General features: G+C 34.2%; 1 protein-coding gene across 1 annotated transcript in view; it reads right to left on the bottom strand.

The window, feature by feature from the left end:
* LOC111049360 overlaps positions 1-27,798 on the bottom strand; it is a 443,105-nt gene that overhangs the window by 29,719 nt on the left and 385,588 nt on the right. Inside the window, exon 8 of the mRNA XM_039444636.1 lies at positions 2,621-2,740. Within this exon, the coding sequence (XP_039300570.1) occupies positions 2,621-2,740 (120 nt within the window). The remainder of the gene's footprint in view (positions 1-2,620; positions 2,741-27,798) is intronic.

Below are 27,798 nucleotides of genomic sequence, written 5' to 3'. Positions count from 1 at the left end.
ATCATCAAATAAAATTGATCGTGTAGCGATCATGAGATAATATTATTGTATAATTAATTTGGATTGGATAATATAATTTATCAATCATTGTACTAAATACTAGTAATTCAATTTTAATGTTGAACTGACTTGTTTGGATACTACAATACATTTCTTGACTGCTGTTCAACAAAACGTCAGATTGAATATAATTGAATATAGTCAATAAATATAATTGTTTTGTAAACAAGCATGTCAATTCAAAAAATAAATGGTAATAATAAATATTCATCTCATTATGTTTCGGATGGACACGTTACCGTTGGTCCCGGCTGCCTGAAAAGCAGACGTTAGGTTATGTCAGGGGCCCTGAAATTGATCAGTTGCGACCTGAAAACTCAGGTTTTCTCAGAGAAAACTCAGAGAAAACTGAAAACAGAGATAACACCAGACCTGAGCCAGCCAGATGTCACTCGATCTTCCTATTATTATTATTATTATCTCATTCATAAAATTTCACAAGAGAACAGGATCGTTATCGTTCCACCCGATCAAAAACCCCATTATAATCACGTTTTTGATAGTACACGAAATAATATTCAATTTCAAACTTTCAACTTTGATCAGAACAAAATCCAGAAGCTCCATCATTCTTATACATCAAGATACTCATCCCTCCCGGCAAACAAGATTAAATAATAATCTTCAATGTAAATCATAAACAAGTAGTAATTTCGATATGCCATATATCATCCATCCTATATGCTGCCTCCTACATGGTCTCCTATTTACTAATAAGCCTCCTACATGTTATCCAACATCAGTCATCATGTATGAGCGTGTGGACACAAAATAGGCTGTTGCCTCTTTTTTATTTGCTTTCATCCTCTGAAATGGTTATGTGGGTAGAAAACGACGTTCCATGTTCTTCTGTGATATGCGATTGTCTGGCAATCGAGAGTGAGAGAGACGTGAAATTGTTTGGATGGGTTATCTGTGTTATCTGACAAGCCTACAACAGAAAGGTCCCATCACCTGTCAGCAGTGAGTGAGATGTTCAGAGTAAGAGAGAGGGAATAAGTGTGTGTAAGGGAGAGAGAGAATGATTGCATCACTTCAGGTGGGTCACAGCATCAGGGGTTTCAGGCAAGACGCCATCACACAATTTTATATAGCCTGTCGCCGCCTCCCCTGAGATCGTTTTCAAATTGGATGTGTACAAAAAGCAAGGAATGTAGACGAACCGCTGTCTACTACCTGACAGATAATATGTCGTAAACGAATCGGGAGGTATGTCGTAATGGATAATGTAGAAAAGCGAACGAGAACATGAGGAGCGACAGAGAGCTGCTGCTGATATATGATAGCACTGAAGTAGCAAGTACGAAATTTCAAGTTTGGATTGGGAGATCTATATTATTTATATTTCAAAGGGTATTTGAGGATTTTATTTCATTCCATCAATAATTATTATTTAACAGAAATCCAAATTATTCATCAATTAGAATTTGAATAAATGCAATTTCTCATTAATTCCCATTCTAAGAATTGTAGAAGCCCTATAAGGAAAATAGCATGTTTGATTGGGACTTGGGAGAAATGCTGTTGAAATACAATATCAAGTTAAATAATGTAGTCCTACGTTTTCAATACCCAAAGAAAGGTAGTTCTGTCTACTAACGTTGTTAAGGCTGTGCAAAGGCTGAAATTAAACTTTCTACTCGTGATATTTTTCCAAGTTTTTCGATTTATATATCATCAAGCTATCAAAATGAAAAAGTTTTCTCAGGAAAACATTATTTTTCGATCATTACTTTTCGAGATATGAGCGACTGAAGTTTGAATTTTTGGGACAGAACATTTCAAATTCGGTAAGAGATAAATCCATGAGATTTAGAGGATGGATTCTTCATAGTATTGTTGATGTAAGAAAACAAAATATTTTCTGAAAATATCAATTTTTAGAAAAGTTATTCAATTTTCCAAAAATAACCAAAAATAACTCAACTAAAAGTTATTTTTGGTTATTTTTAGTAAATTGAATAACTATCTTAAAAATTGATATTTTCAGAAAAGTTTTGTGTTACTAGATCAACAATACCATGAAGAATGTATCCTCTAAATCTCATGGATTTATCTCTTACCGAATTTGAAATGTTCTGTTCCGAAAATTTGAGTAATGATCAGAAAAAAATGTTTTCCTGAGAAAACTTTTTCATTTGAAAAATATCACGAGTAAAAAGTTTATTTTTAGCCTCTGCACAGCCTACCACGGTCAGCGAAAGTTAAACATTGAGGAATAAAACGCTTAAGAACTTCAAGAAATGTATCTTAATTCTAGATCTTTGCTCAGGATAGATGTTCTGTCATTTTTTTCAAATTGTTGATTCGTTAATTTCAATACCACTAAGTTCTTGGAATATGTATAATTCCTGTAAGAAAATACAAATTTCCTGAATTATTTCGAAAGATCAAATAATCAAAGTTCAAATTTGAAGTTAAATTAATTCATGATTAATTCATTGAAGGCTAAGTCAATTTTCATGAATTACTAGGATGCTGTCAGGAATAAATTCTCGTAAAATTATTTTGACTATTTTAAAACAAAGTTTTGGAGATTTTTTTATATTTTGATACTGACCTGCTTGGCCTTGGCCTTAGCTTTGGCGGCATTCTCTCGCTCCTCATTGCTTTGCTGCTGTAGAGAGCTGTCCGTTATATATGTCTGCAGGTATTGTTCATACTGAGCCAGCCTTTGCACCTGGAACAAACAAATTTTAAATAAATTACTGAAATTCAAACCACAGATGTTATCATACAGCTCATATAAATGAAAACTCTGTCAACCTAGAGTAATTAATAATGGGTAAATAATCATCCATCACTTTCATGTCAACTTTATTTTATCCCGAAAGGAACTATTCTCAGAGAAAAGTTTTTTTCAACAAGGAAGAATAGAAAAAACTTTTCAAAAACTCAACTTCACTTATTTGGGCTACTTTCAAATTAATGAAAACTTGTAGTACCCTTTTATTAAAACATTTAAAAACGACTAGTAGTTAATATATTTTATAGTTTTTAAATGTTTGATAAAAGGGTACTACAAGTTTTTATTAAAACTTTTCAGGTATGTTTCCCAAATTATTTGGCATGAAACCACTAACACTCATTCATTTCTCATCATATCATCTTTCCCACTACCAACAAACAAATCTAAAGAAAATAAGTGGGGCACTATTGGGAAAAAGTAATAAACACTAAATATAATGGGGAGTGGATTTCATAAAGGGGGCAGTACTATTGAGAAAGATTATTGGTAATATATAAAACATTACACATGCATAACAATGTATAACAATAACTCCTTCTTCTTCTTCGATGCCCCTACAGCCCAAACCAAGCCCTGGCCTCCTCAATCCTGCCTCTCCAACCATCTCGATCCCTTGCCTCCGCACTCCAATTTCTCACATTTCATCACATTTTATCACAATTTCTCACATGAGTAAATATGTATAACACATGTATAACAATAACACATGCGTTAAAGTAACACTCCTCATTAACCAAAGGATGATTGAATCAAGCATTAATAATTTACTGGAAAAATACGTGAAGAAATTAAGATAAATCAATGAATTAAGTGAAAATTCAGAATTAACAGCACTGATAAGATGTTAACTCATCGGTTAAATTGGAAAAAGATGTGGAGAAATGATGATCAATTAATTAATAAAGTAAAAATCCAGGATTAACAACACTGATAAGATGATACTTCATCTTCAACATGGGTTGAAGTAATAGAGATCAAATTCATAGAGAAGAATGAAGATTGAGAAAGAAGCTTAACTGAATGACAAGAGGTGAGGATAAGTAGAAGAGGATGGAACGTAAGGAAGAGGACTTGAAGAAGAAAAAGAACACGAATATATTTATTGATGTGCGTGCTGAGTGCAACTGAACAAACGGTACAAGTCCATTAAATCGGGTTTATCGGGTTCTGGAGGGGACTCCTCCATTATAATAATACATTTGAATACACTCTGGCAAGACTGGACCACTACGACAACATGAGAAGGGCCCTTCTCCGTGGCCGAAAACTAAACATCACGTGCTCACGCCAAATATGGGCTCAGGAGCTGCACCGCTGTCGGAGCGGTCTCAAAAATAAGGACCTACTGTTGAACACCCCCTTCGCCCCCGATCCAACCAATAACAAACACTCATGCAATCTGTATTTTATCATGTAATAAGCCGGGAGATGAGTAGCTGTAATATTATTGAACCAGCCATCTCAGGACATTCATCTGAAATATAATATTAGGTGTGTTTGAGCACACCAATCATATCTCTGTCAGTCACTGTTTCTCACTTACTCTCATATAATCACGTACTCACTCTTTCTTTATCACTATATCTCACTCATTCTCCCTCTGTATCTCATTCTCTCTCACTCTGTCCCTGTCTTTCTGTATCTCTCTATCTCAGAGTTTCTATCTGCAGTCCCTGTTTCTCACTCACTCTCATATAATCACGCACGCACTCACTCATTCTCTCTTTTTTTCTCACTCATTCTCTCTCGTAATCTCATTCTCTCTCACCCTGTCCCTGTCTTTCTGTGTCACTCTATCTCAGAGTTTCTACCTTCAACACACATTCCATCTCTATTTTTTTTTCTCTTACCAAAACACTCCTTACCTCTTCCTTTCCACTCAAATCATTCTTTTCCTCTCTCGCCCTCACATAATCGCAAACACCCAACGAATGTCACACCATATGTTGCAGGAGCAAGATCGTCAGGAAATATCGTAACAAAATACATGTCATCGGAAATTAGTTGCCACAAATGGAATGTTGTTTCGGTTTGCTGTAAGCTGTAACCATCCTGGTCTCACTATCGCAAAATCAAATTATTGCACGAAATGATTTATGAGGTTCAAGACATGAAGATGGCAGGAAAAAGCTCCTAGCACCCCCCCCCCCGGGACAACACACCTTCACTACAAAAATTAAAATACAGTAGAAAATTCATTCCTTACTCTTATACCCTCTGCCTGCCAATTATATGGGAAACCATAGTTGGCTAGGTAACTAGGTTTTTCCGAAAGACATGACATTTTCTCCGAAAAACGTGACATTTTTTCCTCCTTTTTTTCTTTTCAGCACATCCCACCATGAAACCTGTTTTTGTATTTGATTAAAAACTTATTTTTGATTGTGATTCTTTGTATTTTGATTTCCTTTATGTATTTTGTGTTGAATTGAATAAAATCAATGATTGATTGATATACATGAGGAGTAGTGTAATGGTGCTTTTGAAGCCAGTGTGCTGGACTCAAAGTTCTTGAATACCTGTTATGCTTCGCTATAAAAAAGTGTCCGACGAAGAAAGAAATGAAAGTGAAAAAGTAGAGGAATGTAACAAAAGTGTGTGCAGGAAGGAAATAAGTTTGTGGAAGACAAAACGGTGGGGGAGAGAGGAGTGACGATGGAAAAAATAAGAGGAACAGAAAGAAAGAAGTAGATGAAGTGAAAAAAAGGGAAACAAGGACAAAGAAGTAGTTGATAGCAATAAGTAAAGAGAGCAAGGATAAGGCAATTGCACTCAATATTTCTAAATAAGGATGAAGTTATGTTTTTCTAGAGGTGAACTTTTTCATTGAGCCGTATTTCCTTCTATAGGAAAGCACGGGCTTGTACTACTATTCCCCCTCCCCACTCCAGTCTGACTGCTCCAGAGTACGTGGAAAAACACAGGTGATGAGTGACCAACGGAGCAAAAGAAAGAAGAGGCATGGAGAGACGTGAAGTCATAAAAAGAGAAGGAGAAGGGTAGTGACGAGAAGATTGATGTAATAGCTCAATTCGAGCAAATGGGCGATGGACAACGTGGCGGTGAATATAATGGGGCAGCCGGCAATTGCAAGCTGCAGCCGTGCACTGAAAAATGCAACACCAGACAATGCACCGATTTGTCACACGCACGCGTACGTATGAAAGCACGCGCCTCAACAAAAATATACTATGAATATTTTTTCAAGAAAAAATTACGAAATATGAACCCTACAGTTTCAAAGTCCCGAAAGAAAAAATATTCGACATGTCTCACACATCCACGGAAGGGATGTAACAGCCGGAAACCATGGATACTAAATGGAATTTGCAACAAAAAAGTCCAATAAAATTTTCTAAAGTTTTCGATTTATCTTTTTTTCAAATTTTAAAAACATTTCAATAACTATAGTGAGTTCCACGTTATAATGGCAGTGGAGAAAGATAGGAGAACAACATTGCCGATCCTCAGTCTTGTCAATGCCTTCTATAGGACGGTAGCTGTTACAGGTTTATTGATGTAATATTAACTGTTCATTCTTGTTAAAATAATCAATCATATTTTATTAAGTAAAAAATTATATTTTTCAATAATTTAATAATGAATGTTCATAATTAAGATGTAATAATACTACTATTAATAATTAATAGTCATTAATTCTGCATTGTTAAAAGACGATCTGGCAACAGAGAAAAGCAAGATAGAGATAGCGCTAAGACAAGGATAGCAATACCATTGCCAAAAAAACACTGCCATTATAACAAGGACCTCACTATAGAAAATCAGTCAAAATAGACTGATACGAAACACCTTTTATGGAACACTGTATATGAATCGATTAATTTATTCTCATGATTATTATTGCCAATGAGAATCAAATGTTCTGCCTTGCCGTATTACCCAATGCCACTTCCTAAATACACTCAAAATTATAAATTTAATATTGAGATGAAGTTTTATCACTAATTCTCACTTCCAGGTTAATATTCCATTCCTACACTTATATAAATACACACTATAAACTTCAAGACACATTCATGTCGAAATAACTAAAATGAATATATTCAAGAGTTGAATCGAATGATAGGGAACATTAACACGAGGATGGAATGAGAAGAGGATGATCTCATTAACTGAGCCATATAAATAGATGGAGAAGCATTGAAATTAATGAATTGAATGAGGGGGGGGGATTGGAGATTGTGGAGTGATGGCAGCTACCAACCCCCCCCCCCACCACAAATCCCACCCGATATATAGCTAACAAACACCAGTGTCTGGAATGTATTTGCATATTTCCAGAGCTGAGTTGAAGTAGCGCCCATTTCTAACAAGAGTTCAACAAGCTATTACAGGACCAAGACTGCAAGTTGGCATACCAAGCGTGCCTTTCTTCAAGATTCTTCCTTTACTCTGAACAAATGTTTCCACATCGAATTGGCCTACTTTATATTATTATAACAATTATTAATTCATTCATTTATTTAATCATTCAGAATTACACAACTTACAGAAAAGTACCACAGGCTTAGACTACGCCCAAAACGGTTCCAATTCTAATTGGACAAAAGAGAACAATCAGTTACAAAAATGAAGAAATATAATCAGGTTAATTAAGAAATATAATTATCGTTATTGATTGTTTTTTATTGTATGTAAAGGATTATTTTTATATATCCCTCAAATAGCTTACAGCTAGAGGGATACTATCGCACTATTGTAATACTCAAATAAATAAATATCCAATATTCATACAACAATCCAAATGTAGCTAGGTTATGTGTCACTTCAAATTTCTTCAGTTACACACTCAATTTACAATTCAAAACACACAAAAATCATTTTAAAATTAAAAAAATGCTTCTAAATTGAATTAAACCAATTACAAATAATATTCAGAAAATTCCAAACTTTGAAAAAACTATATAATTTTGAGACAAAAAAGACAAATACACTATTTAGAACTTATCACAGCTATTTATTATCTATGGAGAGTTCAGATTTCTGATTTTATTCACGTGATTTATATATCCTCTATGATAGAATTCAATGATCGAGCGTAATAAAATTGAATAACCATGGGTGTTAAAACATGTTTGTAACTTTTTTATGAATTCCTTATATTTCTAGACAATATTCTAGTGTTTTATTACGAAAAATAAAACGTTCCAACCCACTCAACACCAGAAGTCGACAGTTACAAAATATTCGAAAAAGTAAGACCACCTGGCTTGCCCATCCAGTTCTCGTTTTCAAATGCATTTGAGAGCTGAAAACATAATTTGTCTACAAGAGGGCGGTCGTACCAGTATTGTTATTGTTCACTAATAATAGAACCGACACTCTCATTCAAGTTTTGAACGTGTGGCTCAATTATTTTGTATCTTTCTGGTCCACACTTCCAGATCAAGTTGTGAATCAAAACTATAATTTCGAACAAAAGTAAAGATGTGGAACAAATGTGGTTGGGTACGTGCCTCCATTGTGATGACCCAATCTTCGAGATTGATGGGTATCACTTTTACTCTCGCCCCACTAGGAAAACATAGAATTAGAGTGGATGAAATGGAACAAGATCATCTATCGTCTAGATTTGATTTCACCCATAGTAATTGACCCACTGAGCACTGAAGAAAGTAATCAATTGCATTGTAAACCCTTGCACGCACATTTCTGTAATACAACTTGAACTTCGCTGAAGAATGATTTATTTTTATATCCATCTTTAGATTTCTATATCGTTTCTTTCGAGATCCAGCTTCATAGATTTCTATTTAGTTTCTTTCGAAATTTATCTTTATAGATTTCTATTTAGTTTCTTTTGTAACCCATCTTTATAGATTTCTATTTCTTTTCTGGCATTAATCGTTGAATTTCTTTAATATCATGGAAAATATAGGATTTGTTCCAATACAGTAGCAAAATGAGTTCAAGAATCTAAGATCCTCATACTTTAATGATGGAGGATGAAATGTCTAATTATATATATTAGATAGGATGAATGGGATAGTTGGTTTAGTCAAATTGAAGGAACTTGTTCAGAATAACAATACTTTCCAGAGTGATAACCTATTTACAGATTAAACCTTCCACAAACCAATTATTATTTGCAAACAGAATTATTACTGTAGGGAAATCATAAAGTATAAAGTAGTAGGGGAATCATTGAAAATAATAATAATGATCGTCTAACAAAGTACCGGTTGAATTAGCAAGTGAAACATAGAAGATTCAAGTAGTTCATGAGGTATACTAGTAATAGAATACGAGAGTTCTAAAGTAAAAAGTTCAAAGAACAAATTTATGATACCTGGAATTCCACACAGTTAATTTAATGGCCAAATACTGCAACGTCACTACTAATACATGACGTGAAGTACGGCGAATTACACGAATAAAAAATCAAGTCCGATTATGAAGTTCAGACGATGACGTGTATACTTTGGGGGGAGTCCACAGGAATGAGAGGTATGAGTGGAGGGGGGAGGGTAAGGTGCGCCGTTATTCGCGGCAAGAGACTCCCAAAGTGCCAGAAGAGGGATGTGGGGGAAACGGGGAGGGGGACCCGAAGGAATCTGCCCCAACCGGACTTGCATAATTTTAGCCGTCGGCTCGAAATCAACTGCAAGATGGATAGGTGGTAGGAGAAGACCAAACGAAGAAAATTAGAGAAGAATGATGGAAGAGAGAGAAGGAGGGAGAGAACGAAGAGAATAGGAGAGCACCAAAAGACGAAAGAGGAACGTTAAAATAGAGAATAATATTCAGGTTTAAGACAAGCATACGAAGAAGTAGAAAAAATGAAAAGAAGAGGAGAAGTATGAAGACGATGATGATGAGGAGGATGAAGAGGAGGAGGATGGGGAGAAAGAATTAGAGGAGGAGGAGGAGGAAGGGGAGAAAGAGGACGAGGAGGAGGAAGGGGAGAAAGATGAGGAGGAGGATGTGGAGGAAGTGGATGATGAGGTTGAGAGGAGAAGGGGTGGAGAAAATGCTGAGAAAAGACAAACAGAATGAGAAAAACTGATAAGAGATCAGGAATAAGAGATGGAGAAATGAAATAAAGGAGATAATGATTAGTAGGATGAGAAGCATGTGAATAGTAAGTAGAGAGGAACACAGAAAAAAGTGAACAAAGAAGAAAATTAGAAAGTACAAGACAACGAAAAACTAGGAAGAAAAATTAACAGAAATGACCAGTAATAATATGAAAATAAATTATGGGAAATATGAGGGATTATAATAATTGAAACATTTAGAATAAGAGAAAGAGATTAGAAAAGTAATGAACCAGGAAGAGGAGGAAAAATGAGGCGAAGAAGGCAAATGAGAATTGGGAGGAGGATTAGGACGAAGAGGTGGTGAAGGAGGAAGGGGAGGAGGACTGTGGATAGAAAGAGGATGGAAGCGGAAGGATGCGGGTGAAAGAACTATGAGAAGAAGGAGGAGTGTAAGTAAAAGAAAAGGATGAGTGGTACAAGATGAATAAATAACAAAAAAGAAGCATAAGAAAATAAAACGAACGTACAAGTCAATAAAGAAGAATTATGAGAACATTGAGAAGTTGCGGAGAAGAGATGCAAGAGTAGAAAAGGAGGAAGCTAAGGAAAACGAAGAGTTAAAATTCTAAAGAAGTTTGTTTCCGTAATATGATTTAACGAACCTAACGGATAATCTTCTTTGGCGAAGAATGAAGTGGACGTTTAGCAAAGCAATATCCAGACTTGGTCGGACATCTTTCTGAGCTTATTAAACGATTACAAAACAAATGCGGCGTGAAAATATTATCTCTGGCAGAGCAGAAACGGCGAGAAGATGGAGCCATGCACTAAAATACGAGCGAAAAGACGTTGAAAAAATGTTGACCATTAGGTAAAACAAACAAGTGAAGCGAAAAGCTAGCGGCTCCAATGAATAAGCATCCAGTCAAGGGAAAAATTGGTGCTCCAATGCAATTCAGATTTAGCTTATTAGCTGGCCTCAGACCTGATTCACCAACTTATAAAAGTTTGGAAGTTCCAAGTTGGCTATCAATATTATGTTACACAACTACCGTTTTTCGGAACTGACATACGTGACACGCACTTCCAGGCGGAATAGCGGTACTAAAATCTTCCAATGGAGAATAGTCAACGAGCTGAACACGTATTCCATGGTTTTCGTCTTTCATGGATCATCTTCATGACCAAGCGGATCATCATTATCATAGCCACCTCTAATACAAGGCCCCGGTCTACGATATTGCAACGTCGCAGCATAGGCCTAGAATCTAATACATGATTGGTGAAAAAGATCAGCTGGTATTTTTTTAAATCTTTTTCACCAATCATGTATTAGATTCTAGGCCTACACTGCGACGTTGCAATATCGTAGGCCAGGGCCTTGTATTAGAGGTGGCTGTGTCATTATCATGTAATCATAAATGAATATTGTTGACAGATAAAAACGCACACTGGTGCACAAGGAATCTTATTTTTGCAGGCGTTTTTGCCTCACCTACTGTACTCGTCGGTGTTAAAATAAAATAGTAATACTGTGAGTATGCTATTATTTCTTTATAACCTACACTACAAACCTACCACGTACAGATTTGTACGCTACGAACGCGCAGTTTTCGTCTTTAATCACCTGATTCTTTGCTTATTATATCTGTGTCTCACTGTATATGTACAAATACAGATATACTTAGCTGATGAGGGGAGTGAGGAGTTGTGTTTGTGCCGCATAAGTCTGTACGCGCCTTTCTTAATCTACCGATACTTTCAATAAATTCTAAAGCTTCGTACAGACTTATTTGCCGCAGACGCGTGCCTTAAGCTCTTCATCAGCTGATTATATCTGTATTTGTACAGATACAGTGAGACACAGATATAATAAGCAAAGAATCAGGTGATTGAAGACGAAAACTGCGCGTTCGTAGCGTACAAATCTGTACGATAATGTGAACTGTGAACTCTTTTGAAAAACACTTTTGTAGTGACGATCGTTTCGACCTGTTGTTGGTCATCATCAGACTGTATGATGATGACAAACAACAGGTCGAAACGATCGTCACTACAAATGTAAGTGCATTTTCACTTCAAGTGTTTTTTAAAATTCAAGTTGAACTGTGAAACTGAGAACATTCATTTAGTCAAAACTAGAGCTTTGTAAAAATCTCTGATAATAATTAAGGGCATCACTTCAAATTAATCAGTGAGATACATAAATAATAAGCATAGCATCAGCTGATAAAAAGGGGAATGCGCGTGTTCGTGGCGTTAAAATCTGTACACAGATTAACTAATCTTCCCAGATAAGTGATGATCATCAATCACTAAATACTATCCTTTGAATTCAATATCCATCGTTACAAAAAAACACATTTATTTTCCTCAATCCAGTAGCCAATATTTCGATAGTAAATCTCGAATACCAAAAACGATATGATCGCTGTATGTTGAAACTCGTTCACACAACGTTGTTAGCCTTGGCATGATGACTTGGAAGTGGCATCCTGTACACGACACACGTTTGTGTCACGGGGCCACATCACGACAAGTGGCTCAAGATCGTCCACCAGTGGCCAAACGTCCTTTACAGGTGGACACCTAGACTATGTCTACGTGCACTGACTGAGTGGACCTTCCTGATAACAAATAACCGGATAAAGGGCATTCCTATCACCATTCACTTGTATTGATTCAGTTTTGTTTTTCTTCAAGATTTCATTTTACACATGATTTGAGTTGTTGACCGAGCGAAGTGAGGTCTAAGATTCAAGTCGACGGTTTGGCATTTCTCTTAATGTTTATATATTGCGCATTTACGGCGAAACGCGGTAATAGATTTTCATGAAATTTGACAGGTATGTTCCTTTTTAAATTGCGCGTCGACGTTTATACAAGGTTTTTGGAAATTTTGCATTTCAAGGATAATATAAAAGGAAAAAGGGCCTCCTTCATACGCCAATATCGGAGTAAAAATCAGACTATAGTGGTATTTAGTCCGTTGTATTTTATAAATCAGTATTTATGAATCAGACTCAGATTTATTCATCATAGATCAGCTGTTTAGTGTACTATAATACTACCCGTTCAAAAACATCGAACATCTTGAAAATGTATCTTTCAATCAACGTTAGTAGACAGTTGACTATAATACTACCCGTTCAAAAACATCGAACATCTTGATAATGTATCTTCCCATCAACGTTGTAGACAATTGCAGCCAGACCTGATAACAGCGCTCACACTCACATTCCGGGACGACACATCATGGTACGATAGGACAGAAAGCTCTATGTTTATTTAGAATTTTTTTCTAGACATTTTGAATTGATAAATTATTTATTATTTTTTGAGAAAACATAACAACAGGTCAATGTAACTTACTGAGCGCGAGGTCTACTGTTCACAAAACTACTAGTTTAAATTAATTTTGACTACACTTTTAAGAAAATATATTCCATCACCGACAAATTATTATCATGACAAGTGAGAGTGGAGAGTGTGTGAGCTGAATTGAAAAGTTAATCTCAAATAAACAATTGTTGTTTTTCATTTATTATTGAGTATTTCACTCTAGTTTTTTCATTGATTGTTCCAGTAAAAATGCAATTTTCAAAATTATTATAGTTAGAAAGTAATCCGACAGTACCCTTTAAAAAAAACTTTTTTAAGTAAAATACAAAAATAACTAGTTTCGTATGTTTAGTCCATTTTCAAGATCTATAAAAAAATCCAATTTTTATTTTAAGAAAACTTTAAAATTGATTGAACATCCGAAATTAGTTTGTTGTTTTTGTATTTTATGTATAAGTTTTAAAAAAGGTACTATGATATTATTTTTTAACTGACAAATCAAGTAGCCCTAATGAAATACGTTATTAGAAAAAATATTACAGTATAATATAGCATATTATTAGCATGAATTATTCCAAAATCTCACATTCTATTACGTTAAAAATGCCTTTCATTGATGAAATCGGTTCGAATTGGAAATTCCACTATTAATTTGAGTCATAGGATCTACTCAATAATCCTACACATTTTTGGCTAGCTATTAGAGGAGACTCTAGGACACCCTGGATGAAACCACAACGATTTTCATTAATTCACATACAGAAATATGTGGGGCAGACATTTTGATGACTTCACTGACTTCACGGTCTATCGATTAAAGTAAATACAAAAAGAAACTTATTATTTTCAAGCATTAAATTGTTTAATTGAAGCAGGCTCACGCCCATACCGAAAAAATAGTAATATTCTTATCTCCTCATCTTATCTATAATCCTCTTATTCTTATCCTCTCTCTTTGTCCATATCAAAACTGCAGTTCACTTATACAATTTCACATTTAAAACCAAATGAATAGGGGTGGGAAAGAGCGAACACGTGATAAACAGAACAGGAGGAGCAGTGAGTGCAAGAGAAGGAGGAGAGAAGCAAGAAAGAGGAAGACAGAATGTCGGATTGGCGCACAGATGCGAGCTCACATCTCATCTCCATCTGGTCGCCACAGCACTCTGGAATGCTAATCCACACTTCCCTCTCACCACTTCGGATGCTTCATCACAGACACAAATCTGGCGAGATGCTAACAAATACTGGATGCTAGCCTACCACCAACCAACAACACACCAAATGGCAGCTGGGGCGAAATCTAGTCTCAAATACTAGCTCAAAAAAGACCAGAAATCTAGTCCAAAAATGTCAAACAAATGAATGAGTTAAGAATGATCCAAGTAGGATTGTTCTAGAGACTATTAATATCATTTCAACGTAATTGGATAATTTCTATGAATATTAAATCACTGTTCCCTTACCAACCACTGAGATATTTGTGTATTGGAACATGATCGTATAACAATACATAGATTGATAATATCAAAGTTTTCTTCCCTTCCCTCAGCCCTGCCTATCTAACTACCTTCTTCCACTTCCCTATCACACACCCTTCCCTTTCAGTTTTACCTTACCTGTCTATCACATGGGAAACCATAGTTGGCAAGGTATTTTCCCCCTCTTTCTTCCAGCACACATCATCTTAGCAATATTGTCTTGTTACTTTATTTATTACTTTACTTGAATATTATCATTGTTACTGCTATTGTCTTGTTGTATATTGCATTTACTCATTGTATTTTTGTGTGTTGTGAATAAATTGAATTACATATTTTATAATAATAATTTGAAAATTGATCAATCTGATAAATTCAAAATTGTAGTAGATACATTTTTTTGGACTCAAAATTGTGTGCGAATTAAGTTACCATTTAAGTTACGTAAGTAACATAACCTTTTGACTGTGTATTCAAAATTGAGGTTTGAAGCAGTTTTGGGCAAATGCCTGTTGTTTTTACCTGGAATTGTATTTGCATATGAAAAATGAATGAATAAATAAACGTTAATACACTCTTCCTATCCCAACCACTGGAATAATTGTGTATAGAAAATGGTCGAATATGGACCAATAGATTAATAGTATTGAAACAAATTATCTGGTCAATTTCAATGAGTACTTGATAAGGACAACGGAATATCATTAACAAATTTGAAGATGATAACACGAGAGTAACACGTTACAATATTCTTAACACCAAAAATAGCATGAGAATTAGTCATTAGTAAATGCAATGATCATATTTTTGTTTCAATATGTGAAAGCTGTGATAACCTAACTTATACTTGCATGAACCATATACTGAGTAGAAAAATTAAATTAATAGTGGTTATATTCGATTTTATCATGAACTTTGACAACCGAACAGAAAAGAGAAACCCATATCAATTCGTAATTGCCTATTGTGTGTGCCAACAATCCATGAATCGAAAATAAATTCCAATAGAAATCAAATATAATATGCATATGCATGAGAAGCAGGCGATGGCTCACAGGTGGAGGGATTAACATTTCCAACGTTCCCTTTCATGTCAGAACTTAAATATGTGAAGAAGACCGATAAACCTTGAAGCAAAAAAGATGACGGTTTGAAGGGCAAACTAGCTGCTCGAAAACATAGAAAATAAAGGGAGGGAGAGAGAGGGTTGACACACAGGTTAACCTTGCTCTTTTTTCGCGCGCTGGCAACCGGCTTCTTGTAATCGAGGATAAAAGTGAATAAACCTGAGAAAAAGATTGTGGAGAAAGTGAGATTGAGAGAGAATCGGCTCAATCGGCACTTGGAAGAAAAACTTGAATAGAAACGCGCAGTGACCTTTCGCTTGCGCTTCTTCTGATGAGATGAGAACCTGCAGCGCATGCGCATACATGTATGCATGTGTGTGTAGATGCAATCGAGTTGGGCATCATCGAAAAAAGAATAATATACCTGCCACAACCTTAATTGCACAACTATTAACAGCACATACTTTGGATACAGATATACACGTTTAAATATATAGAAACATATATACTCGGTATGTATAACCACCATGAAGAAACGGCCATCAACCTCACACATATAAATATAATAATAAGTGAGGCCGAAAAAGGCATATGAGAAAATCAGCACTCCTATCTCAACCAGCGACCTGGGAACATAGCTATTACATTATCCATTCAATCATTGAACGTACGTATCTAGCCAATTATGCAAAACGAATGAATGTGTTTTGGGGATGGTGAAATCTCAATTCTCGATAGGCCTCTCCTGAACGTGTCTATTAGCAATAGATAAAAGCGTAACAAGGATTTGGTCTCCTCCGCAAAAGGGTTATGAATCCTCAGATTTCCGTGATCTAGTGAATTTATCGAAAGATTAATATTTGAACTTGAATTTTAAAAACACTTTTGGAGTGAAAATGCACTTACATTGGTAGTAACGATCGTTTCGACCTGTTGTGGTCATCATCAGACTGTACAAATCTACTCCAAAAAATTCCGAAGTCTGATGATGACCAACAACAGGTCGAAGTGTTTCTAAAATGTTTCAAGTGTTTCTAAAATTCAAGTTTAATTTTAATAGAGAAAAAGTATGGATATGCAACAGATTAATAATTTATGTTGGATATTGAAGATCACATTGAATGGAAGATAGCATGGATTACATCTTAAGGTGAGTACAGATTTACGCGCCGCGAACATGAGCAATTCACTTTTAATCAGCTGATGCCAAGCTTTTTATATCTATATCTTATACCGTTTCTGTAAAAATACAGATATAGTCATCTGATTAAAATTGAATTGCTCATGTTCGCGGCACGTATATCTGTACGCACCTTTACATGAATTACCGTACATGTGAATAGATGGACTCTTGTATTTCTCGTATCCTAAGGTAAAAATTCCTCGTACAAATAATGTACGTACAAATAATGATATTCTATAGTTTTCCGCTCAAGTCCCAAACTGAGAGTTTCAAGTAAGGCTTTGATAATGGCTTCAAACTTCAATAAAAATATTTCATAGCTGCAAATCATTCAAATAAAATGTATCAACTATAACTTAGTTATAAAATTAAAAATAATAGAACTGAGAATATTACAAGTGACAAATGAGTACATAGAGAACCTTCACTAGAGATGGAATAGGAAAGTAAATGGAAATAGATACATAGTATGAAGGAATTTAGATCCAGAGGTACACAATTTACATGTCTCAACACTCACGAATAAGCTTCTAAAATCAACCTACTTCTAGGTACAGCCGGTCGGTAAAACCGTAATAATAACGTGATGCACATTAACAACTCCCTTATATGTTGCGTGATGCAAGGTGAGGTAGAAAGAGATGGACCTAATTGCTATCAGACGAAGGAATGTGAACAAGACAATAAACGTAATACTACAGAATGCTATCATGACAAGTGTTCCAAAGTAGGAGCCACTAGTGGATAATAGGCCAATGAACTTCTGGTAACGACCAAATATATACTGTAAACAAACTATACTCCACTTGATGGGTGATGTACAGTTATGAATTATTACGTCTTTCTCAGGTGAGAAAAGGATAGAATATAGGGTAAGGTTTAGAAATATAAGCCCTGGGAAGTTATATGAATTCCTAAAATGAAATGAGCTACATGGTGAGAAAAGGATAGAAAATAGGGTAAGGTTTAAAAAGAGAAGCCCCGGGAAGTGATATAAATTCATAAAATGTAATAAGTTACATTTTTTTGGGAATTGAAGGGATGAAGTATTGGTACTGTGAATTAAACATAAAAAAGATGCAATCAAATGAGGTACGAATTTACTGTAATTAGTAGTTTGCTACTACTGTACTGTAATATGAAATAACAAACCAATATTGAGAAACTATCTATATTACGAAATGAAACATCAGTTTATTTGAAATCTATTTCAAATTATGTACCAGAAAAGGGTTTGAGAAGATAAAAGAAAGAAAGATGATGGTAGTGGAGAATTTAAGATCAAACATCATGCTAATGGTGGACCTCAATGTCATTTATCATTGAAATTGGTAGAATATTATGAATATTGCAATACAAAATTGTATTATTTAAATGAAACTTTGAGAGAATATTTTATTCCATTTAATTTTATTTTATTTTATCATAATGGTTATTTCCTTAGTAACCCTTCCTTTAGTTATGTCTGCAATAATAAAAATACCATGGTGCATACATACAAATACATAGAAACTATGACTGAAGTTATAAAATCAGAGAGTACGGATTGTAAATGTAATACAGTACATGAATGTAAATGTACGTAATACTGTATTTATGTAAAAAGTATGATAAATTATGTAATAGAATGTAATTGTCTCTGGATAAGATTAGTATTACTGATTCATACCAAGTATACCGGTGATGTACAATTGTACAATATCTTGAATACTGAAAGAAAATTTCATGCTTGAGTACTTTGGTAACTTCATGTTGCCTAATACAATTTGAGAGGATTAACAACATTTTAAAATTCTAGCTTTGTATTATGATTCAACGATGGGAATACTTTCTTATTTCATCCTCACTTTCATCTCCGTTCAGATCTGGAAATGGCGAAATAAAGTATATTTTATTAAGCTACTGTGGTAAACTCTCAATTACCACCTTTTATTGAGTTGCCGCACGCCACTTTACACACGGAATACGCAATCCATTCTTCAGCTTTACACAGTTAAAACTGTTAAGACCGTTTACCGCCTGTTACATTACAAGCTACCAGGTAATTCTTATTACGTTACTATCAAATTTTGACATTTTACATAACATTCCATATGGATGTGCAGTGAAAGGTTCAACATTTTAGCGTGTCTTATGTACTTTAATAGAATTGCTGCAATAACTACTCATTATTATCAATGAAAAAAAGGAAGGTTGTCGGCTGAGAACCATATTTTGAAAGTATCTATAATACTCTTTTCATCATCACTCTCATATTTTAAAGAATTTTGGAAACATTTAAAGTTGGTTTCAAAACGAATTTATTCAATGAGAAACGTGGAACCGCTTGAATTAGAAACTGAAATTATTTTCAACATGTATGTGAGAATTCCTCATTCAGAATGGCAAACTGTGATTCTAGTGAATTGATCGTCTCAAAACCACATTTAAACAAATTATATCCAGATAGTAAAGAATGTACTCAGCTTATATCACCGATTCAAATTGAATGAAATTTACTGACCACATTTGAAAAATTTATATCCAGAGAGTATGGATTTTAGTCTCTAAGAGAATTATATACTCTCTGTTTTGAATGAAATATTACATTCTTTGATCTCAGCTTACATCACTGCCTCAAATTGAATGAAAATCACTGACCTATCAAATTTGCCAACTCAAATTGAACGCACCTTTATGCAATAATTACCATGCAGTTCCTGCAAATTATTATTTTTCGATTGCATTTTGATATAACATTCGTGAGAAATATGTAGATGTTTCATAATACAATAATCGAAAGCAGGTGGAATGAGAATCGCAGGAGGGGATCAATTCAAGTCATACAATTACCGAGAGGCAGTGAAGAGAGAGAGAGGTCCTAGGTTAATGTTTGTGAGGAGGATCTTGTTCAGTATTGGCGATTTGGCCGGCTAATAAATCTATCATTGCGAAAGTAATGTGCAAGGTGTGTTCACCTGCCGTCCGTTTACAAGCAAAATCGGCGAAAAGATAAAAGAGCCAGATAGGTTATGCTAAAAGCCGTCGTGTGAAGCTTTTGACCCATTCACCATTACATGAGAATATAACATGTTCAACCAGATGTATGATGCACATTCAACTTGAATACACATATTGTACAATAATGTGAATCCAGTATTGTTATAAATTTACGAGGCAAATTCAGCGTTTTGGTCAAGCTAAGAGTATAAAGGCGGAATACATTAAATTTGCTAATTATAGTATCATATATTTTTGTTTCTACACTTAAGCTTATGGTATTCGCAGATCAAAAGGGCCGCGGAAATTTTGAACGCTGATAAAAGTAATTTGGAGAAAATAGGGAATTTTAAATAGATTTCAAAGTTATAAAACTTATATAAGACAATTGACAAGTCTTAAATCTGCTTTAGTTTTTTGTACTCAGAGGGAGAACAATATGCACTAGGACAATACAATAGTTCAGAACTTTTATTCACAAAGGCAACTTTCTAGAAGTATTTCAAGCCTAGGTGCTGATGAGTGGATGAACGATAATTCAGATTAATTTTAATTTTATACATGAAATCGTCAATATATAGTATAGTGAGGTCCACGTTATAATGGCAGTGTACGATTGACAATACTGTTGCTGTCCTTTTCTATCACACAACAAAACACATAGTGCTATCTCTCTCTAGCTTTGCAATGTTGTCTGTTTGCCAGAATATTTTATTTTTACTTTTGACAGTGACTGTACAAAAGTAAACAAACAATTCTCAGCTGTCATTTTTTTCTTCATTCTATCAAAATACTTGAGTACACAAGTCGTATAATTGATTTAAAATGTATCTTTGAAACAATGAAATAATTTTTAGATATTACCGTATGAGAAACACAAATAAAAATACCTAAAATGATATTTTAAAAGTTGATAACTAACCATCCTAGACTTCATCCACACTTCAGTTAGTATAGGTTAGACCTACTCGTACCGGTATAAAATAATATTGAAAGGTTATTTCAGAATTATTTCCATTGAAATTACTTATTTTAAATAGAATTTTTATTTTTCTATTATTTTTGAAAGAAATTGGAATAGAATACCTACCAAATAACTCAATTTCTGTTGTTTTGAAATTCAGATTATTGCATCACAGCTTTTTAAATTAGCCGCCATTCCAGGTTTGTATAAAAATGAAAATCTAATCTCAGTTATGAAAGCAAATTTTTGAATCAAATTATGAAAAATACATTTTCTTGATTAATTTGACATTAAATTTATTATTTTTTCAAGGAAATGATAATTATTATTAGATCAAATTTAATGGGATGAATTGAGTAACAGCTGTGTAACTCAGTGGTAAAATGGAGAGACTTGGCAACGTTTTTCTCATATCTTTCTTCACTGCCATTATAACGTGGACCTCACTATAGTATTATAGTTCAGAGCTGCTGTATGTTCAGTAAATAGTGTTTTATATCAGTAACACCATAGATAAAAAATAGCGTAAGTTTACGCTATTGTTTATCTATGGTAACACTGAGGCCCAAATGCACCATCACATTCAGTTAAAACCGGAGATAAATCATCTGATCGTTTAAACCCAGAATGGAAAACACACGCAATGAATGCGACCAAATTATTATCAATAAGTGATCATGGTTTAGCGTTTAACGTGAATAGTACTTTTACCCTAAAAGTCAACCACGAAACTTAGCCAAAGGTAGATGGTACTAATCAATATAATATCCCTAAGGGAAGCCAAGCACTTTTATTGGGTTCAACACCCTGACCTACTTTTCAAAGTGAAAAATTAAAATCCCAAAGAACTGAACAATAAGTTATAGGTGAACTTGGATTGGCGTCCAAGCACTCCCGAGAAGATGACAGCACCCAGGCGTCGCCATCTAGCCAGACTATGTCCAGCCAGAGACTACACCCTTGACGCCATGTCTCCTCCGACTCCAGGGTTTCAGCCCTACGTGTCTCCTCGCTCGTCTCGCACCACAAAAAATCGCAGCAACCCAGTTTGCTTTCCACTTCCCAACCCTGGAAAATAATCGACAAGAAAGGAAGTACTCCCACTGCGCTTTTGTCTCACTCATTGTAAGTGGTTGGCACCCCAACAACAGAGAGAGAAATTTGAAAGGGACCAATCTTTTCAGAAATCTACGAGTTGCTCTACAGCACATTATTTGTCTGTTGAACTAGCTCGTTAACAAGGCGTGATAATGTCGTTGTTCAAGTCTTTAACATAGAAAACCTCAGAAATCAGACCGTTGTTATTCAGATAGGTGAGATGATTTCAGGAATAAGAAAACTTTATTGAGGACTTGCAGTCTATGCTATTTGTTCTATACTTCCTTTTGTGAATTGTGATGTAATTCTTACTTCCAATCAATCACACAGGGAAAAATAATAAAAGTTTATAGTCCGCTATATAGGCAATTCATGAATATTCAAAATGATAAAGCAATTAAAATCAATAATCCTATAGGGTACGTTTTCATTATAAACCTGAAAATGTAGAGAATAATTCATGAATCTATCTTTTTATGTGCAGCAAAAACCAAGATTTCTTTACGTTGAATCTACCTCAAGAATTGTTTATAATATTTCATTATTGAGACCATTACATTTCAAAGTATGTAGAGCAACTAGACATTATATTCCAAAAGATCTATCGTAATAATGCAACTCCTATCTATGGAAATGAATGGTTATAATGTAATCATACATAGTAACTGGATTCTAACTAACAAAATCTTTTGAAAAGAATTTTACTCATAGGGAAGAAATAAATGTTCTCCTCGAATACTGTTCGACATTATAGCATCCACAATGATAGCAATGACTGGAAGCGCTCTAATATTCTAATAATACTAAAATAATATGAAAAATATCACAAAATTGTTGGTTGGTTTGAAAGTGACAAAATTTGCTATGTATTCCATTACTAAAAAGTTTAACTGACAAAAAACTATACTAAAAATAAAACTGAAAACTTTGACATTTCTTAAAACAAGCATTTTCACTTTTTCTATGGTCCTCTTTCACCCGACATGGTTCAGTTTCTCACATATACTCGAAAACACGATAGAATACGTTTTCTCACTCTCCCTCTCAAACTCTCTTCCTCACAACAATATTTGCTTTCTTTCTAACCGTGGAAATTTCTCCGCCAATAGAAACAATTTGGCTGGCAAGATTGATGGCAGTTATTAAGTGGCGGGCGGCCTTTACTTCTACTATTCATCGTCCTTCTTCTTTTTCTTCTTCTCTTCCATTCTACACAGAATGCCGTGAAAAAGTTGAAACAGTCGACTGGTTCGGTTGTTGTTGTTTTACTCACTTAGCAGTTGATTCTGGTTTCGAAAAAGTGAAATTTCTGACGAATCACAAATATCAAACATTCTGCTGTATCACAACTTCCAACACGAGCGATCCAAGATTCTAGTCGTAGCTGTGAAGTTTTCAAATTTACATTTTTATATCGAATGATTTATTCATAGAAATAACTTATAGAAATTTACTATAGATGGGAAATAATTTTTACAATCAGCGATCATGTTGTGAGAATAAGACCTTTAACTAAATCCATACTTGTTTTACTGGAAAACCTCATCGTTGATGTTACTAAATCAATAAATACAAACAATAAGTTAGTACAGTTTATTCAAGGTCGCTGGTCCAAACTACATAGCCAACTCCATAAATACAATACTTCCAGGATTTACCTGTCTTTTCATTTTGAATAAACTCATCTACTATCTGATTGAGTGTTTTAGTTGACTTGAAGAGAACAACTTTCAATAATATAGTTTTAATTACTGGATACATTATTAATATGTTAGGAATTCGACAGGCAAATTGATTTTTTTTCACTATAAGAGAGTTTCTAGGGTCTGCAGCAACTCCTCCATGCGTACAGGGAAGCTTCCCTTGCATCAGAGTATTTACTGTCAAAAGAATAATAAATGTATATAATATTCATAATTTTATTATGTATTATTACAATCAGTTTGAGCTCTAGATGATTGAGTATTATTTTGTATGCCTTGTTTTTTGGCAATAAAGTTCATTATTATTATATCAAGGACTAAGGTACAGGCATATTTTGAGAAAACAATATCAAAGCATTGAAAATCACAATCGAATTAGCACGTGTTCAATATAATTGATCGGCTTCATTACTGAGATCAGTGCAGTGAATGGAAAAGATGTCACGTCACTGAGAACAAACTAGAACGAGACAGAGAGAAGAGTGTGTGAAGAGAGAGAGATATTGATCTTAAAAAGGTTGCAATTGACAAGAGTTAAAAAGGCGCGTCACTCATTCATCACCTCGACTTCGACACCTGCGATGCAATTGTTACAGCGCAGTGCCAATCATAGCTTTATTAGGTAATTGAATGCCATTGATTGGCTTGCGTCATCCCCAAGCGTGACGTCACCATTGCAAGTCAATCTGCACACCCGATTCGGTCCATGAATGCTTTGCAACATCTCAATAAATGCCATAATGACTGGGATGAACTTAATCTGATCAATAATGGCTTAACAATAGGATTGTTAAACAATTGCGAACCATTTGCGAAACAAAAACTAAGCTGTAGTTGTTTTTACTAACTTGGGGATGCAAAAAAGGTAAGATGCCTCATTTTCAAATCAGGTGCTTGTGAAAAATGGAATTGATAAAGGGGAATGCAAATTGTAGAAGGGAAATGTTATGTCTTTCTCAAGTCCAACCCAGAAAGTATAGTAATACTGGTATTACATTTTAATTTGTTACATTCTAAGAATTTTTTTTAAGATTAAAGAATTTTTTTTTTAATTTCATTTCATTTCATTCTATACTCTCTGGTCCCACCCAATGTAACATGTTACATTCATTAAACATTAATGTTAATTCTATACTTTCTTGTCCAACACACCAACTGACATATTTTCTGCAGGAATGGATAACTATTAAGCAATAATATACCCATTTCAGATGAATATTAATAAATTGTTTTTTCAATTTCAAAAACTTATTTTGGTTTGAAATGCCTCTCATCATATTCACTGAGAAAAAAAACACAAAATGGTTGTTGCAAGATCATTGGAAATGAATTTAATGATACACTTATAATATCTATGCTTGATTTGACCCATTTAAATGGGTTATAACAAAATATAAACATCAAGCACATGGTAGGATGAAGAGTAAAAAAAGTGAGAGAGAAGAGAGAATAAATGTGACAGTGACAGAAATCCTTGAAAATTTAGAACACAGCCGCAGGTGTGTTATGTACAAATTATCTCCATACTATAACTGTACTACCAAATAGCTGTCGGCTAGTATTGCATACACATATTCTGAGCATACACACATCAATAATAAACCAGGACATCGCATCGCATGATGTGTTATGAAATCGCTGGAGAAATTTGAGGGTTCATCACCCGGCAATTTGATAACAATATCTTTCTGCGCCAAACGTGAAATTGTAACCTTCAAAGAGAAGAACTTCAGAAATTCAACCCAAATTTTATTCATTTTACATCCATGCCTGGACTTACTTGATCACATCCAAATCTTGAGTAACTCTTTAAAGTTGTCAGGTTACTACAAGAAAACAATGCAATGTATTCACGAATAGGAAGTCGAAATAAAAAAATGTAAAACCGATATTGATATTTTGAAATCTCCCCTGAAGCGGAATTAATTGAGAACTTTTCAAATTCCACCAAATATAGATTTGAGTTCTAGATATATTTGCTGGTATTAGAGGAGCTCATGGTCCCCTACGTTCAATTGTATTGTGAAGTTTGATTAGAAGATTGGTATTAGGATTTCAGCTCAGAATTCTCGAAAATCATTCACATTGAATTAAAACCATATTTCCAAATGTTTGAACTTCTATTCTCTACAATACTTGAATTTTGTATGTAGTGATTTATGAAGGGAACCAAACTGAACATCATTTGTTCATTGTAAAATAATGGTTTAAAAAGAAATTATTGAGAGAAAATAACTTGATGAAATGAGTGAATGGTCAGAAGCTTGCACGTGGTTCTTAGTATAATGGTATAAAACAAGAATCCAACCACATCTCACAGAACTCTATTGAAATGAACAACAAAGAGGGAATCTGAAAGGGGTATTTGAAAAGAATGCCATTTCCTTGTAAAGAAGGTATCGGATTCCATAGGGCAATAGAATTAGAGCTGTATTCAATATACAAAAAGAGATTGAAAAAAGGTATTTTTGCTGAATTCTTCCTTCTAAATGAGATCTTTGACGGAAAATTAGATGAGAATTTTTCATAATAGGGATTAAAGTAGTTCATCGTTGAAATTTTCTAGTTTATATAAACACTATAAGTTCTCAATTAGTTCAAACGTAATTACGGGTTCCGAACAAGTAATATCTAATATTGAAATGAAAATTTTGAATAATTTTTAATAATGATACCATTATTTTTACAAGTGTTAGTTCTGTATCAATCCTAAATTCTTTCCATTTCATAGAAAGGTTTATAATAAAATTGGAGTAATCAGATAACTTACTGAACATGGAGCAAGATCGGTCCCAGAGAAATTGATACTAACCTGAAACATAAAAAATGCAAACATTAAATTTGATTTAATCTAAAAAATACAAGAAAATGATGAAGTTTATAAAGGAAAAAGTAAGGCGAAAAAATTTGCTAGGGTTCTACAGCTACAAGAGAAACCTTACAATCATATAATTAATAAATAAAAAAAAACACCTTTTTTGTATTTTCCAAAAAAATACCTTAAATCATATGACAACTTGGAAGACAATTATTTTTACAACTTGAAGACAATTTGAAAACTTTTAAATAATTTTTCAATTGTTGGTTTCTATCGCAATGGATGAAGGCTTGGAACACAGTTCCAAAACTATTCAACTCTCTTCATCTCACTTTTACTTTCCCCCAATAAATGTTCAAAATTACTGGAAATTAAGTTTTATGAAAAACGGCTTCTAAATCTTCCTCTAACCTTTAAAAGATGAAACTTTCGTTGACTGAGAGTAAATAACAATTCATAGATGACTTTCGAGAATGAAATATTACTACAGAAGCGACCCATACGAAAAAGCATTAAAACAAACATCCACAGCTATTATAATAACCAATCCTGATTTAAAATTAGAAAAGCTCGAGTTTGTTCTGAATCACACTTCTAACCTTTGAGGTGCAACAGCAGAAAAGTGAAGCTAATCCTCAGAGGACAGAAATGATTGAAGCAGAAGAGCCATTCGATGTGAAAGTGAAATTTCCAGACGTAAGAAAATGGCAATACTGTAATTATCTTTCGAGATAACACGGCAGATTGATCGATAGTAAGGTAACTGGACTTGGCAAGACATTTTGGTAACTGGTTTAACGTAGCCTAGAAAAAACCGTCCATCAAGCGCTCAATTTTACTTTCTTCAATATTGCACTCATCGTCTGGTTGCATTGTAGTATGAATCATTCAGTAAAGTTATGAACTTTTCCCTATGCTTTTCAACTGGGCATGATAATTATGAAGAATATTTTAGGAGAAGTCGATCTACTGAATATTTATGAGAAATGATGAAATGAGAAATGATCCTTTGTCACTAATAAACGCCAACAAATAAATATTACACTAATAAAGGACTAATATTAAGGAAATTTCTCCAAGAGCTCACACTAAATCACCATCAGTATGAAAGGTGAATCACAAGAATAAGGAAATTGAATTGAGATAAACCTATTACCAGAGATGAAAGAGATAATAACTTGTTTTCTTTACTCTATGCTATCAAGTTACACAGTGAAAACTATCAAGTCTGGAGTAGATTTGGAGATATGGAGTAGTTCGTATTATTATTTAGAATTTTGTTGTTTGAACTATCATTTCCAAACTATTAATTGAAAAAATATATATAAGAGGAAAATCAGGATCATTGTTGAA

Source organism: Nilaparvata lugens, chromosome 1, assembly GCF_014356525.2.
Source record: "Nilaparvata lugens isolate BPH chromosome 1, ASM1435652v1, whole genome shotgun sequence".
NCBI classification, from domain to species: Eukaryota; Metazoa; Arthropoda; class Insecta; order Hemiptera; family Delphacidae; genus Nilaparvata; species Nilaparvata lugens.
This window is presented reverse-complemented; position numbering and strand designations above follow the sequence as displayed.